This window comes from Tachypleus tridentatus, unplaced genomic scaffold (genome assembly GCF_004210375.1).
Source record: "Tachypleus tridentatus isolate NWPU-2018 unplaced genomic scaffold, ASM421037v1 Hic_cluster_1, whole genome shotgun sequence".
Classification (NCBI taxonomy): Eukaryota; Metazoa; Arthropoda; class Merostomata; order Xiphosura; family Limulidae; genus Tachypleus; species Tachypleus tridentatus.
This window is the reverse complement of record NW_027467777.1, coordinates 26,108,321-26,134,322: the sequence shown is the minus strand read 5'-3', so window position 1 is coordinate 26,134,322 and position 26,002 is coordinate 26,108,321. Positions and strand designations below refer to the sequence as shown.

General features: G+C 32.0%; 1 protein-coding gene and 1 long non-coding RNA gene across 2 annotated transcripts in view; both read right to left on the bottom strand.

Annotated features, from left to right (window-relative positions):
- LOC143241734 (rho-associated protein kinase 2-like) overlaps window positions 1–21,447 on the bottom strand; it is a 32,465-nt gene extending 11,018 nt beyond the window's left edge. The window contains exons 1-5 of the mRNA XM_076484960.1: window positions 21,262–21,447; window positions 19,940–20,034; window positions 19,518–19,635; window positions 3,445–3,684; window positions 1,763–1,928 (exon numbers count right to left, since the gene is read on the bottom strand). Of these exons, the coding sequence (XP_076341075.1) occupies window positions 1,763–1,928; window positions 3,445–3,684; window positions 19,518–19,635; window positions 19,940–19,998 (583 nt within the window). The 5' untranslated portion in view covers window positions 19,999–20,034; window positions 21,262–21,447. The remainder of the gene's footprint in view (window positions 1–1,762; window positions 1,929–3,444; window positions 3,685–19,517; window positions 19,636–19,939; window positions 20,035–21,261) is intronic.
- A 721-nt stretch (window positions 21,448–22,168) lies between these two features.
- Window positions 22,169–26,001, bottom strand: LOC143241916 (uncharacterized). The gene is made up of 4 exons (XR_013022346.1): window positions 25,975–26,001; window positions 24,523–24,614; window positions 22,390–22,549; window positions 22,169–22,181 (listed from the first exon to the last, which is right to left on the bottom strand). It is a non-coding gene; the product is annotated as an uncharacterized LOC143241916 (long non-coding RNA).
- Between the last annotated feature and the right edge of the window lies 1 nt (window position 26,002).

The window sequence follows — 26,002 nt, the reverse complement described above, 5'->3', positions numbered from 1 at the left end:
ACTTACACTGATGATAAACTCAGTTCACACTACTGTGTTTGAAGTGGTGTGTATAAGTAACTCCTACACTTACACTGATGATAAACTCAGTTCACACTACTGTGTTTGAAGTGGTGTGTATAAGTAACTCCTACACTTACACAGATGATAAACTCAGTTCACACTACTGTGTTTGAAGTGGTGTGTATAAGTAACTCCTACACTTACACTGATGATAAACTCAGTTCACACTACTGTGTTTGAAGTGGTGTGTATAAGTAACTCCAACACTTACACTGATGATAAACTCAGTTCACACTACTCTGTTTGAAGTGGTGTGTGTAAGTAACTCCAACACTTACACTGATGATAAACTCAGTTCACACTACTCTGTTTGAAGTGGTGTGTATAAGTAACTCCTACACTTACACTGATGATAAACTCAGTTCACACTACTGTGTTTGAAGTGGTATGTACAAGTAACTCCTACACTTACACTGATGATAAACTCAGTTCACACTACTGTGTTTGAAGTGGTGTGTATAAGTAACTCCTACACTTACACTGATGATAAACTCAGTTCACACTACTGTGTTTGAAGTGGTGTGTATAAGTAACTCCTACACTTACACTGATGATAAACTCAGTTCACACTACTGTGTCTGAAGTGGTGTGTACTAGTAACTCCAACACTTACACTGATGATAAACTCAGTTCACACTACTGTGTTTGAAGTGGTATGTACAAGTAACTCCTACACTTACACTGATGATAAACTCAGTTCACACTACTGTGTTTGAAGTGGTATGTACAAGTAACTCCTACACTTACACTGATGATAAACTCAGTTCACACTACTGTGTTTGAAGTGGTGTGTATAAGTAACTCCTACACTTACACTGATGATAAACTCAGTTCACACTACTGTGTCTGAAGTGGTGTGTACTAGTAACTCCAACACTTACACTGATGATAAACTCAGTTCACACTACTGTGTTTGTAGTGGTGTGTATAAAGTTCTTCCACATTTATACTGATGAAAAACATTTTCAAGTCGTGCTTCTTGGTTGAAATAAATCCAAAAAAAGAAAATTCTAATGTATAGAATTAAACAATATTTTCCACTGAATAATCTTCAGTTACAAAATATTACAAACCAGATGTAGAATAATAATTGAATAATCTTCAGTTACAAAATATTACAAACCAGATGTAGAATAATAATTGAACATTTTTCAGTTACAAAATATTACAAACCAGATGTAGAATAATAATTGAATAATCTTCAGTTACAAAATATTACAAACCAGATGTAGAATAATAATTGAATAATCTTCAGTTACAAAATATTACAAACCAGATGTAGAATAATAATTGAACATTTTTCAGTTACAAAATATTACAAACCAGATGTAGAATAATAATTGAATAATCTTCAGTTACAAAATATTACAAACCAGATGTAGAATAATAATTGAATAATCTTCAGTTACAAAATATTACAAACCAGATGTAGAATAATAAAGTTAAGATTATTTCATATAATTTTTTTAATGCAGTAATATGATCTTGTTTTAAGGGCAGGCTGGAATGTCTCGGTCACCAATAGGTTAAACACTTGTAATAAATTTTCTGAAACCTTTGGGTGTTATTGACATAATTAACATCTCACATCTGTAACTTACCTGGACTATAAATATAAGTATTTAAAAAAAAGAAGAACAATGGAGTTAGAACTGATTACCATGGATTTATTCAGCCATATAGATACTTAGAACCTCACTTTCTAGATCGTTGGATCTATCTGTGGCCTGGGACCACAAACTCCTCTCCTTCTCAACTGTAGTCTGAAGTTCAAGAATTTCTCTTGCCTGTGAAGATGCTGTATTCTGTAGGGCTGTCACTTTGTCACTTAGTTCTTGGAGGTTATGATCTTTGGTTGCATTGGTCTGGAACAGAAGAGACAAAACAGATGTGCAGAGAAACTTTGATAATTTCCATTACTTTACCACATACAGAGTTTTATAATTTTAAAATGTGGCTTAATGTAACCCTCTGTGGGACATATATATAGTAATCATGACTCAGAGAAGACATGCACACAGATGAACCAGTTATGTTCTATGTCACATTCTTATTTTAACTTATACAACAGATATAGATGAACCAGTTGTGTTGTTACATTCTTACTGTGAAAAAAAATTTATGTTTTGACAAAAATAAACTATAAAATTTTCTTAGACTGGTGTTTAATAATCACAGAAACTACAACATTATGTTCTAATTAGTATTTCTGTCACATGGACATCACATAAAAAGTATGGCTCATTATATAACAAATGTAAAACATTAACACAAATAGACAGGTAGGTAGACATGAAAACCTCATTTTTATGTGGTTACTAATATGTTTAGTTCCTAAACCTAATGTTATTAGTAGCGCGAAGTATGGACGAAAATAGAACATAAATCTATATGAATTAGCTAATAATATTTACACACAAACTAGAAGAAAGTTATGCAAACTGGAACAAAACTGCTATTATTTAGAAAAATCACTGAAATTAATCATTCTTATCCGAAGCCACGGCAAGCCAAATCTTAACTGTTTTATTTAAATCAAAATAATCCAAACTTCATGGCAGAGAAAATAATAAAGTCAAGCAATGGCAGTAGAAATTACCTTTTGCTCTTTAATGTTTTATTTAAGTATATCTGCTACAAAAGTATATGTCAGTTTTATCTCACACAAAACCCAGAGGTAACGTGGGGATCAAAAGACTTGTTTATGAAATTAATGTTACAAATAAAACGGTAAACATAAATATACAGAAATGTAAAAGTTGTTGAACAACCTTTCAGTTCAAAGTCATCACTATTTGAATACCTGTTTGATTTTCTTACATACTGTCAGGGAAGATGCTGTATGTGTAAGTCTGTTTTAATCACAAAAAATGATCATTTACTGGAAAAATTCTTTATGTTAAGCACTTTTTTAAAACTTAATCACTTGTCTGTAAACACACAAAAAACAGTTTAAATTTGATTAGAAAAGAACACAACATTTTAAAAAATCGTACAGCATAACCCATATTAATATCACAAGTATGTTACTACGAAATACTTAAAAGTATGTCTGTAATAATAATAATAATAATAGATAGTTATCAACAAATTAACCCAAGTTTAAAAATTAACACTAACCAAAATATTAGGAGATCCTTTCTTTAACTTTTTAAAAACAGTTATCATCAAACTAAACTAAGCCTTAAACCTAACATTCAACAATAACATAAACTAAGCCTTAAACCTAACATTCAACAATAACATAAACTAAGCCTTAAACCTAACGTTCAACAATAACATGAACTAAGTCTTAAACCTAACATTCAACAATAACATAAACTAAGCCTTAAACCTAACATTCAACAATAACATAAACTAAGCCTAAAACCTAATGCTCACCAATGACAGCTCATGATTGGTCTTCTTCAGTTTCATATTGTTTTCAGTTTCAATTTTTAGCATCTCATTGAGTTCCCTTATCTGCTTATCAAATGAAGCCACTTTGTCTGATGCTTGCTGTGATAAAGAAGAGAGCTGAACCCGTAACACTTGTTCTTCTTCCACCTTCATTCGTAATTCTTGGATATTACATTCTCCCTTTTTACGGCTTTCAATTTCATTTTCTAATTTTCTTTGAGACTGAAATTTAACAATGATACGTTTTTCTTAATAAAAATGGAACAGAACTTATATAGTAGTACAATTTTCTCAAGTATTAATTATATGAAAGAGCTTTGAGTATTTTAATAAAACAAAAAAAAACACATAACTACATTAAAAAAAAACTGCAAAAATAACACAAATTTAAAACATCATATTTTTCACCTCAACCATTCTCTCACTGTCATAACAATTATCTCAATACAATGTACTGCATTTACCATCTTGTTCAATCAATATCACCACAGGCATTTCATTTTGTTTAGAGAAAGAAAAAAAAATGAACATTTTAAAGGCTGTAACTCAGGTCTCATATGATTACTTAATAAATCACACTCTTATATAGTTATATCAATAATTTGTCTAATATTTCTTTCATAAAAAAAAGATTATGTCAATGATATTTATTTGAACCCACATGATGGTATAAATTTCAATAATATTACATCACAGCTGACACACAACAGTGTAATAAGTTTCAATAATATTACATCACAGCTCACACACAACAGTGTGATAAGTTTCAATAATATTACATCACAGCTGACACACAACAGTGTGATAAGTTTCAATAATATTACATCACAGCTGACACACAACAGTGTGATAAGTTTCAATAATATTACGTCACAGCTGACACACAACAGTGTGATAAGTTTCAATAATATTACATCACAGCTGACACACAACAGTGTGATAAGTTTCAATAATATTACGTCACAGCTGACACACAACAGTGTGATAAGTTTCAATAATATTACGTCACAGCTGACACACAACAGTGTGATAAGTTTCAATAATATTACATCACAGCTGACACACAACAGTGTGATAAGTTTCAATAATATTATGTCACAGCTGACACACAACAGTGTGATAAGTTTCAATAATATTGTGTCACAGCTGACACACAACAGTGTGATAAGTTTCAATAATATTACATCACAGCTGACACACAACAGTAGATAAGTTTCAATAATATTATGTCACAGCTGACACACAACAGTAGATAAGTTTCAATAATATTACGTCACAGCTGACACACAACAGTGTGATAAATTTCAATAATATTACGTCACAGCTGACACACAACAGTGTGATAAGTTTCAATAATATTACGTCACAGCTGACACACAACAGTGTGATAAGTTTCAATAATATTACATCACAGCTGACACACAACAGTGTGATAAGTTTCAATAATATTATGTCACAGCTGACACACAACAGTAGATAAGTTTCAATAATATTATATCACAGCTGACACACAACAGTGTGATAAGTTTCAACAATATTACATCACAGCTGACACAACAGTGTGATAAGTTTCAATAATATTACATCACAGCTGACACACAACAGTATGATAAGTTTCAATAATATTATGTCACAGCTGACACACAACAGTAGATAAGTTTCAATAATATTATGTCACAGCTGACACACAACAGTGTGATAAGTTTCAATAATATTATGTCACAGCTGACACACAACAGTATGATAAGTTTCAATAATATTACATCACAGCTGACACACAACAGTGTGATAAGTTTCAATAATATTACATCACAGCTGACACACAACAGTATGATAAGTTTCAATAATATTATGTCACAGCTGACACACAACAGTAGATAAGTTTCAATAATATTATGTCACAGCTGACACACAACAGTGATAAGTTTCAATAATATTATGTCACAGCTGACACACAACAGTATGATAAGTTTCAATAATATTATGTCACAGCTGACACACAACAGTATGATAAGTTTCAATAATATTACATCACAGCTGACACACAACAGTAGATAAGTTTCAATAATATTATGTCACAGCTGACACACAACAGTGTGATAAGTTTCAATAATATTATGTCACAGCTGACACACAACAATGTGATAAGTTTCAATAATATTACATCACAGCTGACACACAACAGTGTGATAAGTTTCAATAATATTACATCACAGCTGACACACAACAGTGTGATAAGTTTCAATAATATTACATCACAGCTGACACACAACAGTGTGATAAGTTTCAATAATATTACGTCACAGCTGACACACAACAGTATGATAAGTTTCAATAATATTATGTCACAGCTGACACACAACAGTAGATAAGTTTCAATAATATTATGTCACAGCTGACACACAACAGTAGATAAGTTTCAATAATATTACGTCACAGCTGACACACAACAGTAGATAAGTTTCAATAATATTACGTCACAGCTGACACACAACAGTATGATAAGTTTCAATAATATTACATCACAGCTGACACACAACAGTGTGATAAGTTTCAATAATATTACGTCACAGCTGACACACAACAGTAGATAAGTTTCAATAATATTACGTCACAGCTGACACACAACAGTAGATAAGTTTCAATAATATTATGTCACAGCTGACACACAACAGTTTGATAAGTTTCAATAATAGTACATCACAGCTGACACAACAGTATGATAAGTTTCAATAATATTACATCACAGCTGACACACAACAGTGTGATAAGTTTCAATAATATTACATCACAGCTGACACACAACAGTGTGATAAGTTTCAATAATATTACGTCACAGCTGACACACAACAGTTTGATAAGTTTCAATAATATTACATCACAGCTGACACACAACAGTGTGATAAGTTTCGATAATATTACATCACAGCTGACACACAACAGTGTGATAAGTTTCGATAATATTACATCACAGCTGACACACAACAGTATGATAAGTTTCAATAATAGTACATCACAGCTGACACAACAGTATGATAAGTTTCAATAATATTACATCACAGCTGACACACAACAGTGTGATAAGTTTCAATAATATTACATCACAGCTGACACACAACAGTGTGATAAGTTTCAATAATATTACGTCACAGTTGACACACAACAGTTTGATAAGTTTCAATAATATTACATCACAGCTGACACACAACAGTTTGATAAGTTTCAATAATATTACATCACAGCTGACACACAACAGTGTGATAAGTTTCAATAATATTACATCACAGCTGACACACAACAGTATGATAAGTTTCAATAATATTACATCACACCTGACACACAACAGTAGATAAGTTTCAATAATATTATGTCACAGCTGACACACAACAGTGTGATAAGTTTCAATAATATTACATCACAGCTGACACACAACAGTGTGATAAGTTTCAATAATATTACGTCACAGCTGACACACAACAGTAGATAAGTTTCAATAATATTATGTCACAGCTGACACACAACAGTAGATAAGTTTCAATAATATTATGTCACAGCTGACACACAACAGTGTGATAAGTTTCAATAATATTATGTCACAGCTGACACACAACAGTAGATAAGTTTCAATAATATTATGTCACAGCTGACACACAACAGTAGATAAGTTTCAATAATATTATGTCACAGCTGACACACAACAGTGTGATAAGTTTCAATAATATTACGTCACAGCTGACACACAACAGTGTGATAAGTTTCAATAATATTACGTCACAGCTGACACACAACAGTGTGATAAGTTTCAATAATATTACATCACAGCTGACACACAACAGTGTGATAAGTTTCAATAATATTATGTCACAGCTGACACACAACAGTAGATAAGTTTCAATAATATTATATCACAGCTGACACACAACAGTGTGATAAGTTTCAACAATATTACATCACAGCTGACACACAACAGTGTGATAAGTTTCAATAATATTACATCACAGCTGACACACAACAGTATGATAAGTTTCAATAATATTATGTCACAGCTGACACACAACAGTAGATAAGTTTCAATAATATTATGTCACAGCTGACACACAACAGTGTGATAAGTTTCAATAATATTATGTCACAGCTGACACACAACAGTATGATAAGTTTCAATAATATTACATCACAGCTGACACACAACAGTGTGATAAGTTTCAATAATATTACATCACAGCTGACACACAACAGTATGATAAGTTTCAATAATATTATGTCACAGCTGACACACAACAGTAGATAAGTTTCAATAATATTATGTCACAGCTGACACACAACAGTGATAAGTTTCAATAATATTATGTCACAGCTGACACACAACAGTATGATAAGTTTCAATAATATTATGTCACAGCTGACACACAACAGTATGATAAGTTTCAATAATATTACATCACAGCTGACACACAACAGTAGATAAGTTTCAATAATATTATGTCACAGCTGACACACAACAGTGTGATAAGTTTCAATAATATTATGTCACAGCTGACACACAACAATGTGATAAGTTTCAATAATATTACATCACAGCTGACACACAACAGTGTGATAAGTTTCAATAATATTACATCACAGCTGACACACAACAGTGTGATAAGTTTCAATAATATTACATCACAGCTGACACACAACAGTGTGATAAGTTTCAATAATATTACGTCACAGCTGACACACAACAGTATGATAAGTTTCAATAATATTATGTCACAGCTGACACACAACAGTAGATAAGTTTCAATAATATTATGTCACAGCTGACACACAACAGTAGATAAGTTTCAATAATATTACGTCACAGCTGACACACAACAGTAGATAAGTTTCAATAATATTACGTCACAGCTGACACACAACAGTATGATAAGTTTCAATAATATTACATCACAGCTGACACACAACAGTGTGATAAGTTTCAATAATATTACGTCACAGCTGACACACAACAGTAGATAAGTTTCAATAATATTACGTCACAGCTGACACACAACAGTAGATAAGTTTCAATAATATTATGTCACAGCTGACACACAACAGTTTGATAAGTTTCAATAATAGTACATCACAGCTGACACAACAGTATGATAAGTTTCAATAATATTACATCACAGCTGACACACAACAGTGTGATAAGTTTCAATAATATTACATCACAGCTGACACACAACAGTGTGATAAGTTTCAATAATATTACGTCACAGCTGACACACAACAGTTTGATAAGTTTCAATAATATTACATCACAGCTGACACACAACAGTGTGATAAGTTTCGATAATATTACATCACAGCTGACACACAACAGTGTGATAAGTTTCGATAATATTACATCACAGCTGACACACAACAGTATGATAAGTTTCAATAATAGTACATCACAGCTGACACAACAGTATGATAAGTTTCAATAATATTACATCACAGCTGACACACAACAGTGTGATAAGTTTCAATAATATTACATCACAGCTGACACACAACAGTGTGATAAGTTTCAATAATATTACGTCACAGTTGACACACAACAGTTTGATAAGTTTCAATAATATTACATCACAGCTGACACACAACAGTTTGATAAGTTTCAATAATATTACATCACAGCTGACACACAACAGTGTGATAAGTTTCAATAATATTACATCACAGCTGACACACAACAGTATGATAAGTTTCAATAATATTACATCACACCTGACACACAACAGTAGATAAGTTTCAATAATATTACGTCACAGCTGACACACAACAGTGTGATAAGTTTCAATAATATTACATCACAGCTGACACACAACAGTGTGATAAGTTTCAATAATATTACGTCACAGCTGACACACAACAGTAGATAAGTTTCAATAATATTATGTCACAGCTGACACACAACAGTAGATAAGTTTCAATAATATTATGTCACAGCTGACACACAACAGTGTGATAAGTTTCAATAATATTATGTCACAGCTGACACACAACAGTAGATAAGTTTCAATAATATTATGTCACAGCTGACACACAACAGTAGATAAGTTTCAATAATATTATGTCACAGCTGACACACAACAGTATGATAAGTTTCAATAATATTACGTCACAGCTGACACACAACAGTGTGATAAGTTTCAATAATATTACGTCACAGCTGACACACAACAGTGTGATAAGTTTCAATAATATTACATCACAGCTGACACACAACAGTGTGATAAGTTTCAATAATATTATGTCACAGCTGACACACAACAGTAGATAAGTTTCAATAATATTATATCACAGCTGACACACAACAGTGTGATAAGTTTCAACAATATTACATCACAGCTGACACACAACAGTGTGATAAGTTTCAATAATATTACATCACAGCTGACACACAACAGTATGATAAGTTTCAATAATATTATGTCACAGCTGACACACAACAGTAGATAAGTTTCAATAATATTATGTCACAGCTGACACACAACAGTGTGATAAGTTTCAATAATATTATGTCACAGCTGACACACAACAGTATGATAAGTTTCAATAATATTACATCACAGCTGACACACAACAGTGTGATAAGTTTCAATAATATTACATCACAGCTGACACACAACAGTATGATAAGTTTCAATAATATTATGTCACAGCTGACACACAACAGTAGATAAGTTTCAATAATATTATGTCACAGCTGACACACAACAGTGATAAGTTTCAATAATATTATGTCACAGCTGACACACAACAGTATGATAAGTTTCAATAATATTATGTCACAGCTGACACACAACAGTATGATAAGTTTCAATAATATTACATCACAGCTGACACACAACAGTAGATAAGTTTCAATAATATTATGTCACAGCTGACACACAACAGTGTGATAAGTTTCAATAATATTATGTCACAGCTGACACACAACAATGTGATAAGTTTCAATAATATTACATCACAGCTGACACACAACAGTGTGATAAGTTTCAATAATATTACATCACAGCTGACACACAACAGTGTGATAAGTTTCAATAATATTACATCACAGCTGACACACAACAGTGTGATAAGTTTCAATAATATTACATCACAGCTGACACACAACAGTGTGATAAGTTTCAATAATATTACGTCACAGCTGACACACAACAGTATGATAAGTTTCAATAATATTATGTCACAGCTGACACACAACAGTAGATAAGTTTCAATAATATTATGTCACAGCTGACACACAACAGTAGATAAGTTTCAATAATATTACGTCACAGCTGACACACAACAGTAGATAAGTTTCAATAATATTACGTCACAGCTGACACACAACAGTATGATAAGTTTCAATAATATTACATCACAGCTGACACACAACAGTGTGATAAGTTTCAATAATATTACGTCACAGCTGACACACAACAGTAGATAAGTTTCAATAATATTACGTCACAGCTGACACACAACAGTAGATAAGTTTCAATAATATTATGTCACAGCTGACACACAACAGTTTGATAAGTTTCAATAATAGTACATCACAGCTGACACAACAGTATGATAAGTTTCAATAATATTACATCACAGCTGACACACAACAGTGTGATAAGTTTCAATAATATTACATCACAGCTGACACACAACAGTGTGATAAGTTTCAATAATATTACGTCACAGCTGACACACAACAGTTTGATAAGTTTCAATAATATTACATCACAGCTGACACACAACAGTGTGATAAGTTTCGATAATATTACATCACAGCTGACACACAACAGTGTGATAAGTTTCGATAATATTACATCACAGCTGACACACAACAGTATGATAAGTTTCAATAATAGTACATCACAGCTGACACAACAGTATGATAAGTTTCAATAATATTACATCACAGCTGACACACAACAGTGTGATAAGTTTCAATAATATTACATCACAGCTGACACACAACAGTGTGATAAGTTTCAATAATATTACGTCACAGTTGACACACAACAGTTTGATAAGTTTCAATAATATTACATCACAGCTGACACACAACAGTTTGATAAGTTTCAATAATATTACATCACAGCTGACACACAACAGTGTGATAAGTTTCAATAATATTACATCACAGCTGACACACAACAGTATGATAAGTTTCAATAATATTACATCACACCTGACACACAACAGTAGATAAGTTTCAATAATATTACGTCACAGCTGACACACAACAGTGTGATAAGTTTCAATAATATTACATCACAGCTGACACACAACAGTGTGATAAGTTTCAATAATATTACGTCACAGCTGACACACAACAGTAGATAAGTTTCAATAATATTATGTCACAGCTGACACACAACAGTAGATAAGTTTCAATAATATTATGTCACAGCTGACACACAACAGTGTGATAAGTTTCAATAATATTATGTCACAGCTGACACACAACAGTAGATAAGTTTCAATAATATTATGTCACAGCTGACACACAACAGTAGATAAGTTTCAATAATATTATGTCACAGCTGACACACAACAGTATGATAAGTTTCAATAATATTACATCACAGCTGACACACAACAGTGTGATAAGTTTCAATAATATTACGTCACAGCTGACACACAACAGTGTGATAAGTTTCAATAATATTATGTCACAGCTGACACACAACAGTAGATAAGTTTCAATAATATTATGTCACAGCTGACACACAACAGTAGATAAGTTTCAATAATATAATGTCACAGCTGACACACAACAGTGTGATAAGTTTCAATAATATTACATCACAGCTGACACACAAAAGTGTGATAAGTTTCAATAATATTACATCACAGCTGACACAACAGTATGATAAGTTTCAATAATATTACATCACAGCTGACACACAACAGTATGATAAGTTTCAATAATATTATGTCACAGCTGACACACAACAGTGTGATAAGTTTCAATAATATTACGTCACAGCTGACACACAACAGTATGATAAGTTTCAATAATATTACGTCACAGCTGACACACAACAGTATGATAAGTTTCAATAATATTATGTCACAGCTGACACACAACAGTGTGATAAGTTTCAATAATATTACGTCACAGCTGACACACAACAGTGTGATAAGTTTCAATAATATTACGTCACAGCTGACACACAACAGTATGATAAGTTTCAATAATATTACGTCACAGCTGACACACAACAGTATGATAAGTTTCAATAATATTACATCACAGCTGACACACAACAGTGTGATAAGTTTCAATAATATTACGTCACAGCTGACACACAACAGTGTGATAAGTTTCAATAATATTACATCACAGCTGACACACAACAGTGTGATAAGTTTCAATAATATTACATCACAGCTGACACACAACAGTGTGATAAGTTTCAATAATATTACGTCACAGCTGACACACAACAGTATGATAAGTTTCAATAATATTACGTCACAGCTGACACACAACAGTGTGATAAGTTTCAATAATATTACGTCACAGCTGACACACAACAGTAGATAAGTTTCAATAATATTATGTCACAGCTGACACACAACAGTAGATAAGTTTCAATAATATTATGTCACAGCTGACACACAACAGTAGATAAGTTTCAATAATATTATGTCACAGCTGACACACAACAGTAGATAAGTTTCAATAATATTATGTCACAGCTGACACACAACAGTAGATAAGTTTCAATAATATTACATCACAGCTGACACACAACAGTGTGATAAGTTTCAATAATATTACGTCACAGCTGACACACAACAGTGTGATAAGTTTCAATAATATTACACCACAGCTGACACACAACAGTATGATAAGTTTCAATAATATTACGTCACAGCTGACACACAACAGTATGATAAGTTACGTCATAGATAACACATGACATTATGATAACTTTCAATAATATTATGTCACAGCTGACACACAACAGTATGATAAGTTTCAATAATATTACATCACAGCTGACACACAACAGTAGATAAGTTTCAATAATATTACACCACAGCTGACACACAACAGTATGATAAGTTTCAATAATATTATGTCACAGCTGACACACAACAGTGTGATAAGTTTCAATAATATTACGTCACAGCTGACACACAACAGTATGATAAGTTACGTCATAGATAACACATGACATTATGATAACTTTCAATAATATTATGTCACAGCTGACACACAACAGTATGATAAGTTTCAATAATATTACATCACAGCTGACACACAACAGTGTGATAAGTTTCAATAATATTACACCACAGCTGACACACAACAGTATGATAAGTTTCAATAATATTACGTCACAGCTGACACACAACAGTATGATAAGTTACGTCATAGATAACACATGACATTATGATAACTTTCAATAATATTATGTCACAGCTGACACACAACAGTATGATAAGTTTCAATAATATTACATCACAGCTGACACACAACAGTGTGATAAGTTTCAATAATATTACACCACAGCTGACACACAACAGTATGATAAGTTTCAATAATATTACGTCACAGCTGACACACAACAGTATGATAAGTTACGTCATAGATAACACATGACATTATGATAACTTTCAATAATATTATGTCACAGCTGACACACAACAGTATGATAAGTTTCAATAATATTATGTCACAGCTGACACACAACAGTATGATAAGTTTCAATAATATTACGTCACAGCTGACACACAACAGTGTGATAAGTTTCAATAATATTATGTCACAGCTGACACACAACAGTATGATAAGTTTCAATAATATTATGTCACAGCTGACACACAACAGTATGATAAGTTTCAATAATATTACGTCACAGCTGACACACAACAGTGTGATAAGTTTCAATAATATTATGTCACAGCTGACACACAACAGTATGATAAGTTACGTCATAGATAACACATGACATTATGATAACTTTCAATAATATTACGTCACAGCTGACACACAACAGTATGATAAGTTTCAATAATATTATGTCACAGCTGACACACAACAGTATGATAAGTTTCAATAATATTACGTCACAGCTGACACACAACAGTGTGATAAGTTTCAATAATATTATGTCACAGCTGACACACAACAGTATGATAAGTTACGTCATAGATAACACATGACATTATGATAACTTTCAATAATATTACGTCACAGCTGACACACAACAGTATGATAAGTTTCAATAATATTACGTCACAGCTGACACACAACAGTATGATAAGTTTCAATAATATTACGTCACAGCTGACACACAACAGTGTGATAAGTTTCAATAATATTATGTCACAGCTGACACACAACAGTATGATAAGTTTCAATAATATTACACCACAGCTGACACACAACAGTATGATAAGTTTCAATAATATTACATCACAGCTGACACACAACAGTATGATAAGTTTCAATAATATTACATCACAGCTGACACACAACAGTATGATAAGTTTCAATAATATTACGTCACAGCTGACACACAACAGTGTGATAAGTTTCAATAATATTATGTCACAGCTGACACACAACAGTGTGATAAGTTTCAATAATATTACGTCACAGCTGACACACAACAGTATGATAAGTTTCAATAATATTACGTCACAGCTGACACACAACAGTGTGATAAGTTTCAATAATATTACATCACAGCTGACACACAACAGTATGATAAGTTTCAATAATATTACATCACAGCTGACACACAACAGTATGATAAGTTTCAATAATATTACATCACAGCTGACACACAACAGTATGATAAGTTTCAATAATATTACGTCACAGCTGACACACAACAGTGTGATAAGTTTCAATAATATTATGTCACAGCTGACACACAACAGTGTGATAAGTTTCAATAATATTACATCACAGCTGACACACAACAGTATGATAAGTTTCAATAATATTACGTCACAGCTGACACACAACAGTGTGATAAGTTTCAATAATATTACATCACAGCTGACACACAACAGTATGATAAGTTTCAATAATATTACATCACAGCTGACACACAACAGTATGATAAGTTTCAATAATATTACATCACAGCTGACACACAACAGTATGATAAGTTTCAATAATATTACATCACAGCTGACACACAACAGTATGATAAGTTTCAATAATATTACGTCACAGCTGACACACAACAGTGTGATAAGTTTCAATAATATTACATCACAGCTGACACACAACAGTGTGATAAGTTTCAATAATATTACATCACAGCTGACACACAACAGTATGATAAGTTACGTCACAGCTGACACACAACAGTGTGATAAGTTTCAATAATATTACGTCACAGCTGACACACAACAGTATGATAAGTTACGTCATAGATAACACATGACATTATGATAACTTTCAATAATATTACGTCACAGCTGACACACAACAGTATGATAAGTTTCAATAATATTACATCACAGCTGACACACAACAGTATGATAAGTTTCAATAATATTACATCACAGCTGACACACAACAGTATGATAAGTTACGTCACAGCTGACACACAACAGTGTGATAAGTTTCAATAATATTACGTCACAGCTGACACACAACAGTATGATAAGTTACGTCATAGATAACACATGACATTATGATAACTTTCAATAATATTACGTCACAGCTGACACACAACAGTGTGATAAGTTTCAATAATATTATGTCACAGCTGACACACAACAGTATGATAAGTTTCAATAATATTACACCACAGCTGACACACAACAGTATGATAAGTTTCAATAATATTACATCACAGCTGACACACAACAGTATGATAAGTTTCAATAATATTACATCACAGCTGACACACAACAGTATGATAAGTTTCAATAATATTACGTCACAGCTGACACACAACAGTGTGATAAGTTTCAATAATATTATGTCACAGCTGACACACAACAGTGTGATAAGTTTCAATAATATTACGTCACAGCTGACACACAACAGTATGATAAGTTTCAATAATATTACGTCACAGCTGACACACAACAGTGTGATAAGTTTCAATAATATTACATCACAGCTGACACACAACAGTATGATAAGTTTCAATAATATTACATCACAGCTGACACACAACAGTATGATAAGTTTCAATAATATTACATCACAGCTGACACACAACAGTATGATAAGTTTCAATAATATTACATCACAGCTGACACACAACAGTATGATAAGTTTCAATAATATTACATCACAGCTGACACACAACAGTATGATAAGTTTCAATAATATTACGTCACAGCTGACACACAACAGTGTGATAAGTTTCAATAATATTATGTCACAGCTGACACACAACAGTATGATAAGTTACGTCATAGATAACACATGACATTATGATAACTTTCAATAATATTACGTCACAGCTGACACACAACAGTATGATAAGTTTCAATAATATTATGTCACAGCTGACACACAACAGTATGATAAGTTTCAATAATATTACGTCACAGCTGACACACAACAGTGTGATAAGTTTCAATAATATTACATCACAGCTGACACACAACAGTGTGATAAGTTTCAATAATATTACATCACAGCTGACACACAACAGTATGATAAGTTTCAATAATATTACATCACAGCTGACACACAACAGTATGATAAGTTACGTCATAGATAACACATGACATTATGATAACTTTGAATAATATTACGTCACAGCTGACACACAACAGTATGATAAGTTACGTCATAGATAACACATGACATTATGATAAGTTTCAATAATATTACGTCACAGCTGACACACAACAGTATGATAAGTTACGTCATAGATAACACATGACATTATAAGTTTCAATAATATTACGTCACAGCTGACACACAACAGTATGATAAGTTACGTCACAGCTGACACACAACAGTGTGATAAGTTTCAATAATATTACGTCACAGCTGACACACAACAGTATGATAAGTTACGTCATAGATAACACATGACATTATGATAAGTTTCAATAATATTACGTCACAGCTGACACACAACAGTATGATAAGTTACGTCACAGCTGACACACAACAGTGTGATAAGTTTCAATAATATTACGTCACAGCTGACACACAACAGTATGATAAGTTACGTCATAGATAACACATGACATTATGATAACTTTCAATAATAAGCTATGTCACAGTTGACATAAACTTACCCCCAACCCACTAGGACAACAAACCTCTAATTTTAAATGGTATTTTTACACTTTCACTTCTGTGTTATTTTACATACATGTATTTATACTGAATAAAATTATTGTTTTTGTTCACTTTTTCAAGTTTAATTTCATCATATCTCAATTTTCCATGAATTATTTATAGTTTCATCCCTCCTGTATACAACACCAGCATATTTATTCAGTACACCGTCACTCCTGTATACAACACCATAGTATATTTATTCACTCCTGCATACAACACCATAGTGTATTTATTCAGTACACTGTCACTCCTGTATACAACACCATAGTCTATTTATTCAGTATACTGTCATTCCTGTATACAACACCATAGTGTATTTATTCAGTACACCGTCACTCCTATATACAACACCATAGTGTATTTATTCAGTACACCGTCACTCCTATATACAACACCATAGTGTATTTATTCAGTATACTGTCATTCCTGTATACAACACCATAGTATATTTATTCAGTACACCGTCACTCCTATATACAACACCATAGTGTATTTATTCAGTACACCGTCACTCCTGTATACAACACCATAGTATATTTATTCAGCACACTGTCACTCCTGTACACAACACCATAGTGTATTTATTCAGTACACTGTCACTCGTGTATACAACACCATAGTATATTTATTCACTCCTGTATACAACATCATAGTGTATTTATTCAGCACACTGTCACTCCTATATACAACACCATAGTGTATTTATTCAGCACACTGTCACTCCTGTATACAACACCATAGTATATTTATTCACTCCTGTATACAACACCAGTGTATTTATTCAGTACACCGTCACTCCTGTATACAACACCATAGTATATTTATTCACTCCTATATACAACACCATAGTGTATCTATTCAGTACACCGTCACTCCTGTATACAACACCATAGTATATTTATTCACTCCTGTCTACAACACCAGTGTATTTATTCAGTACACCGTCACTCCTGTATACAACACCATAGTATATTTATTCACTCCTGTATACAACACCAGTGTATTTATTCAGTACACTATCACTCCTGTATACAACACCATAGTGTATTTATTCAGCACACTGTCACTCCTGTATACAACACCATAGTGTATTTATTCAGTACACTGTCACTCCTGTATACAACACCATAGAATATTTATTCACTCCTGTATACAACATCATAGTGTATTTATTCAGCACACTTTCACTCCTGTATACAACACCATAGTGTATTTATTCAGCACACTGTCCCTCCTGTATACAACACCATAGTATATTTATTCACTCCTGTATAAACATCATTGTGTATTTATTCAGCACACTATCACTCCTGTATACAACACCATAGTGTATTTATTCAGCACACCGTCACTCCTGTATACAACACCATAGTGTATTTATTCAGCACACTGTCACTCCTGTATACAACACCATAGTGTATTTATTCAGTACACCGTCACTCCTGTATACAACACCATAGTGTATTTATTCACTCCTGTATACAACACCATAGTGTATTTATTCACTCCTGTATACAACACCATTATGTATTTATTCAGTATATCACCATCATACCTACACATACGATAAACAAAATTTAAAATCCAGTACTCTTAGTACCATCTTACATGAAAGACTGTCTTACTAAATTTTCTGAAAATGTTGTATTTCAACAAGTATTGAATAAAACATTATATATATTCAACGAGCCCTAGGAATGTGTAAATAACTTTAAGTTACTCTACTAAAAACACAACTTGTACTTTCAAATCTTACCTCCCTGAGATCGTGTCTTAATAAAGTATTGTCTTTTTGTAATTCTCTGTTTTCTTCACATACATTGTACAAAGTTTTCTCTTGATTAACAAACGTTTCCAGTTGGTTTAAAGCTACCCTGTAAGGAAGCAACAGAAGTCAGATAGCTTCTATTCTTGTAGCACACAATCAGACCAATAACATTTTGTTTCAAAAATCATTAAATACACCATTAGCATATAAGAAGTACAATCATCCAAATGTCTCACTACAAATATACAGTTTCAATCAACACCTCTGGCATAACTACTGAATTTGTAGCAAAGAAAAGAATTTAAACACATTTAATAATTTCACATATATGTTACATACAGGAAGTGAAGGTTACAAAAATAACAAAGCGTTACTTTTATTGACTCTGAGAAATGAAAATAGTCGCTCACCTGTATTCTTTATCAAGTTGGTCATTTTGATTACGTAAATTACACAGTTGATTTTCCATGTTCTCTAGCTTGTGTCTGACATCTTGTGACAAAGACTAGAAAAATAAAATATGACTGACCTTAATATTTTACAATTAATAAAATGAGGGTATCCACGTTATAAAATAGTTACAATCATGTATGCACACAACTACAGCATAGTTATAAACAACACTACAACAGCTGTTTCAGATGTTATCAGCTTAAGTCATGCTAACCATACAACTACAACATAGTTATAAACAACACAACAACAGCTGTTTCAGATGTCATGCTGACCAGACAACTACAAAATAGTTATAAACAACACTACAACAACAGTTGTTTCAGATGTCATGCTAAACATACAACTACAACATAGTCATAAGCAACACTTCAACAACAGTTGTTTCAGATGTTATCCGCTTAAGTCATGCTAACCACACAACTACAATATTGTTATAAGCAACACTAAAACAGCAGTTGTTTCAGATGTTATCAGCTTAAGTCATGCTAACCACACAACTACAATATTGTTATAAGCAACACTAAAACAACAGTTGTTTCAGATGTTATCAGCTTAAGTCATGCTAACCACACAACTACAACATTGTTATAAACAACACGACAACAGTTGTTTCAGATGTCATGATTACCACACAACTACAATATTGTTATAAGCAACACTAAAACAACAGTTGTTTCAGATGTTATCAGCTTAAGTCATGCTAACCACACAACTACAACATTGTTATAAACAACACGACAACAGTTGTTTCAGATGTCATGCTAACCACACAACTACAACATAGTTATAAACAACACTGTCAAAGTAACAAAACAACAGTTGCTTCTGAAGGCACCAACTTCAACCAGTGACTACTTACCTAAAGAAACAACTGCAGTTTCATGTGTTGCAAAATGAAGTCACCAACAAACTATGAAACTATAACAATTGTTAAAGTGTCTTCCAATTCAGTTAAAGTAACCCTGGTCATAAAAGATATAAAAAAATGTTGTTGCAGTGTATCACTGGTTGTTGTTTTATATAAATTCACTAGCAAATTGCCAACTGGTTAACAAATAGTTTCTACATACATTGTACTATCTAAGCATTTACAATGTTATTACCAATTACCATTTTCCTTTATCAGATTTTACAATTTAAAACTGTTAAAATGAAAATATTAACTGTCATTAACAATCCAAAATTCAACAAATATAGTTAAAATTACATCTGGTTTCAAACACAATTTACATCACCATATTACAAATGAATGACTTGCTAAAAACTCCTGAAATACCTTGTCAGGCTGTCGAGTGAATCAAAGGATGGTTAAGTCACCAGGGCAACCATGACCAGAACAGAATGAAAAGATAGCAACACATTTGTATAAGATTATACATCATAAGTTATGTAAGCATACACTAACACAAATCTAGCAAAGAAAGATAAACGATTTATAACACCTCAGAATTTCACAACTGTTTCATCTTTATATTTCAAGTACATGTAGATTTCTATTGTAAAACTATCAAACGGTTTATATATTTAGAAACTTTATTAAAACATGAAATTCACACACAAGCCTGAAGCTGTAAAGATTGATATAAATGAACTGGAAGGAAAAACTTGTCATCTTCTTTGTTGTTGTTCTTATCCATTTCATTAGGCTTAACTTTTCAAACAAAAACTTACACATCAAAATAAAATCTAAAGTTAGTTAAAAATGAATTTCAACAAGCTGCTACTAAAACCTTAAAATACAAACAGAAATAAAGCCACATATAAAACAACAAACAAACAGAATATTAACTAAGCAAACATTTAAAATTCCAACTATTTAAATAATTTGTAATTTGATACAACTTCACCTCATCAATAACTTCATTTTGTTGTCCTCTTCCTGATAACAGCCTGTAACAAATAATAAAACAGATGTTGTTGTTACTAATATTTTCAACTAGCCTGAAAACATCCTTTAACAAATAATAAAACTGATGTTGTTGTTACTGATACTTTCAACTAGCCTAATAACAGCATGTAACAAAAAATAAAACTGATGTTGTTGTTACTGATACTTTCAACTAGCCTGATAACAGCCTGTAACAAATAAAACTGATGTTGTTGTTACTGATACTTTCAACTAGCCTGATAACAGCCTGTAACAAATAATAAAACTGATGTTGTTGTTACTGATATTTTTACTAGCCTGATAACAGCCTGTAACAAATAATAAAACTGATGTTGTTGTTACTGATACTTTCAAGTAGCCTATTAGCAGCCTGTAACAAATAATAAAACTGATGTTGTCGTTACTAATACTTTCAAGTAGCCTGTTAGCAGCCTGTAACAAATAATAAAACAGATAATGTTGTTACTGTTGGCATCAACAAATTTCAAATATTTAATATGAATTTTCATTACTAACTGGTAGTCCCCTGAATAAGTAAAGCCTACAAAGGGAAGATTGTTGCCAGTAAATGAATTTGATGGTGGAAAGCTTTCCTCTGGACTTTCATCTTTTTCTATTTCATCAAAATTACTCGTGTCATCATCACTTGACAGTTCAGGAATGACAGGTGGGACACCTGAAGAGCAAGAAATGATATCTTTCTTATGGAAACACAAGGTTCATATTTATACACCAGAGATAGTTAAATATCAAAAACTGAAAGAAAGGGCACCCAGAAACCAAAACTAACATTTTACATCACTGGATACAGTGTATGGACAATAAATTATCGTTCAATTTATGTTCGTAGAATAACCTGACTTTTAAATTAAAATAGAGAAATAAGTACTCATTCAAGAGAAAGTTATATATAACTAACTTCAATACATAACATAAAGCAAGATAACTCTTAGTATCTAAAAACACTTAACCCTAAAGGTAATTGTAACACATGGGAAAAAATGAACATTTTAAATTGAAAGGTAATTGTAATATCTGAGAAAGAATAATTATTTCAACCATAAAGATAATTCTAATATATAAGAAAGAATGAACTCTTTGACCCTGAAGGTAATTGTAACATCTGAGAAACAATAAATATTTTAACCCTAAAGGTAATGGTAACATGAAAAAGAATAATACATCCAAACATTTCAAGTATTTAAATTATAAATCACGTTTCTGTTGTCATGACTTTAGAGTCAATACCATGTATTTTACAAGCATATATAAAACTAAAACAACAACTGTTTCATACAAGTTTTTTCCGAGGTTGATGTACTTATGATCATGTAATTAAATCTCTACATCACAAGTTAAAATAATACAAACAACTTTAAGCACATTGTAAAACAGCCACATCTTTAACACCTGGATTTAAATGCCTAATCAATAAAATATCTTTAATTCAAAATGTTCTTTTGATTCTATGACAGCAGTTGTGAAAATTTAAAACCTGAAACTGTTATAACGAGTAATATTACTGTTATAATGAGTAATATTACTACAATATTCTAGAAAAAAATGTTTGATTTTATTTAATATTTTTCAACTTCTTTATTTCACTGTACTCTGATGAGTTTGAAACAGTCAGTATCAGAGAATAAACAAAACAAGATACAAAATATTACGTTTTACTCTATCAAAATAGCCAATATTCAATTTGGAAGTACTCAAGATTATGTAACTGAAATATGAAATGTATGATTGAAAGGAATATTTTTATACTTACCGTGAAAATCACATTTCACTCAAACTGACTCAGTAAACATTTATAGACAAGTCTTCAATGGAACTACTTTACTAAAAACTATTACTCTGAGTACACAGCATACTTCTAATGTTAGTAAAAGCTAGCCAATTTTGTCAAGATTTACTAACTGTATTCACAGTTATAATATGTACAGTTCTCTTGGTTACATGCTGGTTACGAGGTCAGTCAAATTGAAAAACATCATTGAAATATACCATTTCTTTCAATAAAGAGGCCTTGCGCAAGACACCATTAGGTCTATTGTATATAAAAACCACCTCTCGTGTCAGCAGTTACATGGTTCATGTGCAACAGTGCAATAAACAGCTGTGTTACGTATAGTTTTTGGTTTTTTTTTATATTATAAACCAGAAATTGATAAAAAGATCTAATTCATATTTCAAAAGATATTACAGATACCAATCCATGTGTCTGAATTTCATGCATTTCACGTATGGTTAATTTTATTAATTTTTATCAGTGGAAGGACAGAGATGCTGGTCATCAGGCTGTATTTGTTTTAAGAAGGACAGAGATGCTGGTCATCAGGCTGTATTTGTTTTAAGAAGGACAGAGGTGCTTGCCATCAGGCTGTATTTGTTTCAAGCACAAACCTACACAATGAGCAATATCCACCATAGGTACTGATACCTGGTTTTTTTAGTATCATAAACCTTCAGACTTACGGCTGACCCATTAGGGGGCACCAGATAGTAAAAGGTTAAGTACCAATGCTTTTGGAAATATCTTGTGACATTGACTATGCAGATTACTTTAATCACATAATTACAAAGATACATTAAACAGTTAACTAATTTTTAAAATGGATACAATAATCAGGCTGATGAAAAACATACACTCTCGAATGTTGTCAAATGTCCACTGGTCATTGTGAAAGAACCGATGCCTTTTAATCTCATCCACTCCATTTCTTCCTAATCTTTGTGACCTATTTGGTATACAGTATAAATAAAGAGAAATGAATCCAGTTTAGTTGTCTCCCTGGCCTCTGTACTCTGATGATGCATGGAACATATGGAAAGTAATACAGAATATGCACAACTGTATTATGTCTATTCTATGGACTACAATACAGGTGTATGTTACTTTACAATAGATATAAAAAGAATATTTTTCTAATTTATTTGAATTATATATATATATATATATGTACTATAGAAATAATGTTGATTAACTAAAAAGGCAAAAAAACATAAGAAAAAACTCACAGTCTTACTAAATTTTGTAAGTTACCCAATTACACAGCAGTCTTACTAAACTCTGTAAGTTACTCTATCACACAGCAGTCTTACTAAACTCTAAGTTACTCTATTACACAGCACTCTTGCTAAACTCTGTAAGTTACTCTATTACACAGCACTCTTGCTAAACTCTGTAAGTTACTCTATTACACAGCACTCTTGCTAAACTCTGTAAGTTACTCTATTACACAGCACTCTTACTAAACTTTGTAAGTTACTCTATTACACAACACTCTTACTAAACTCTGTAAGTTACTCTATCACACAACACTCTTACTAAACTTTGTAAGTTACTCTATCACACAACACTCTTGCTAAACTCTTGCTCTATTACACAGCAGTCTTACTAAACTCTGTAAGTTACTCTATTACACAGCAGTCTTACTAAACTCTGTAAGTTACTCTATTACACAGCACTCTTACTAAACTCTGTAAGTTACTCCATCACACAACACTCTTACTAAACTCTGTAAGTTACTCTATTACACAGCAGTCTTACTAAACTTTGTAAGTTACCCTGTTACACAAGTCTTACTAACTTTATAAGTTACCCTACTATACAGCAGTCTCACTGAACTTTGTAAGTTATAATACAGTTATCATTTTTTGTCATATTATTAAACAAACAGATCATAGTGAACAATACTTTCCAGTTTCACACTTACACTATAAGCATGTGATTCCAGTATTGTCACATACTATGTCCACTGGATTTTTGTTTTTAGTAAACATATTATTTCAAAGATTTAACTTAGTTCTAGCAATTTATTACTAAAAATAAAAACTAGAGAAAACTACAAGGTTAGAAGTTGTAAGAAACTAAAACAGCAAGGTAAATCCTGGAGATCTTTTGAAACTTGTTTATGAAGCTAGCTTTATAAACTTAGTAACACGAATATTTGTATTTGAAATATTAACTGTCCATTTATATGCTTGTTACAGCCATTAGATATTTATATTTTGTGTGTTTACTGTTTAATGTGAAATCAATCTATAACTAGAACACTATCACTTGGCTCACACAGATGTGTAAGAGCTGCTGCTAACCTGTCACTAAGAAAGGCACTTATCAGCC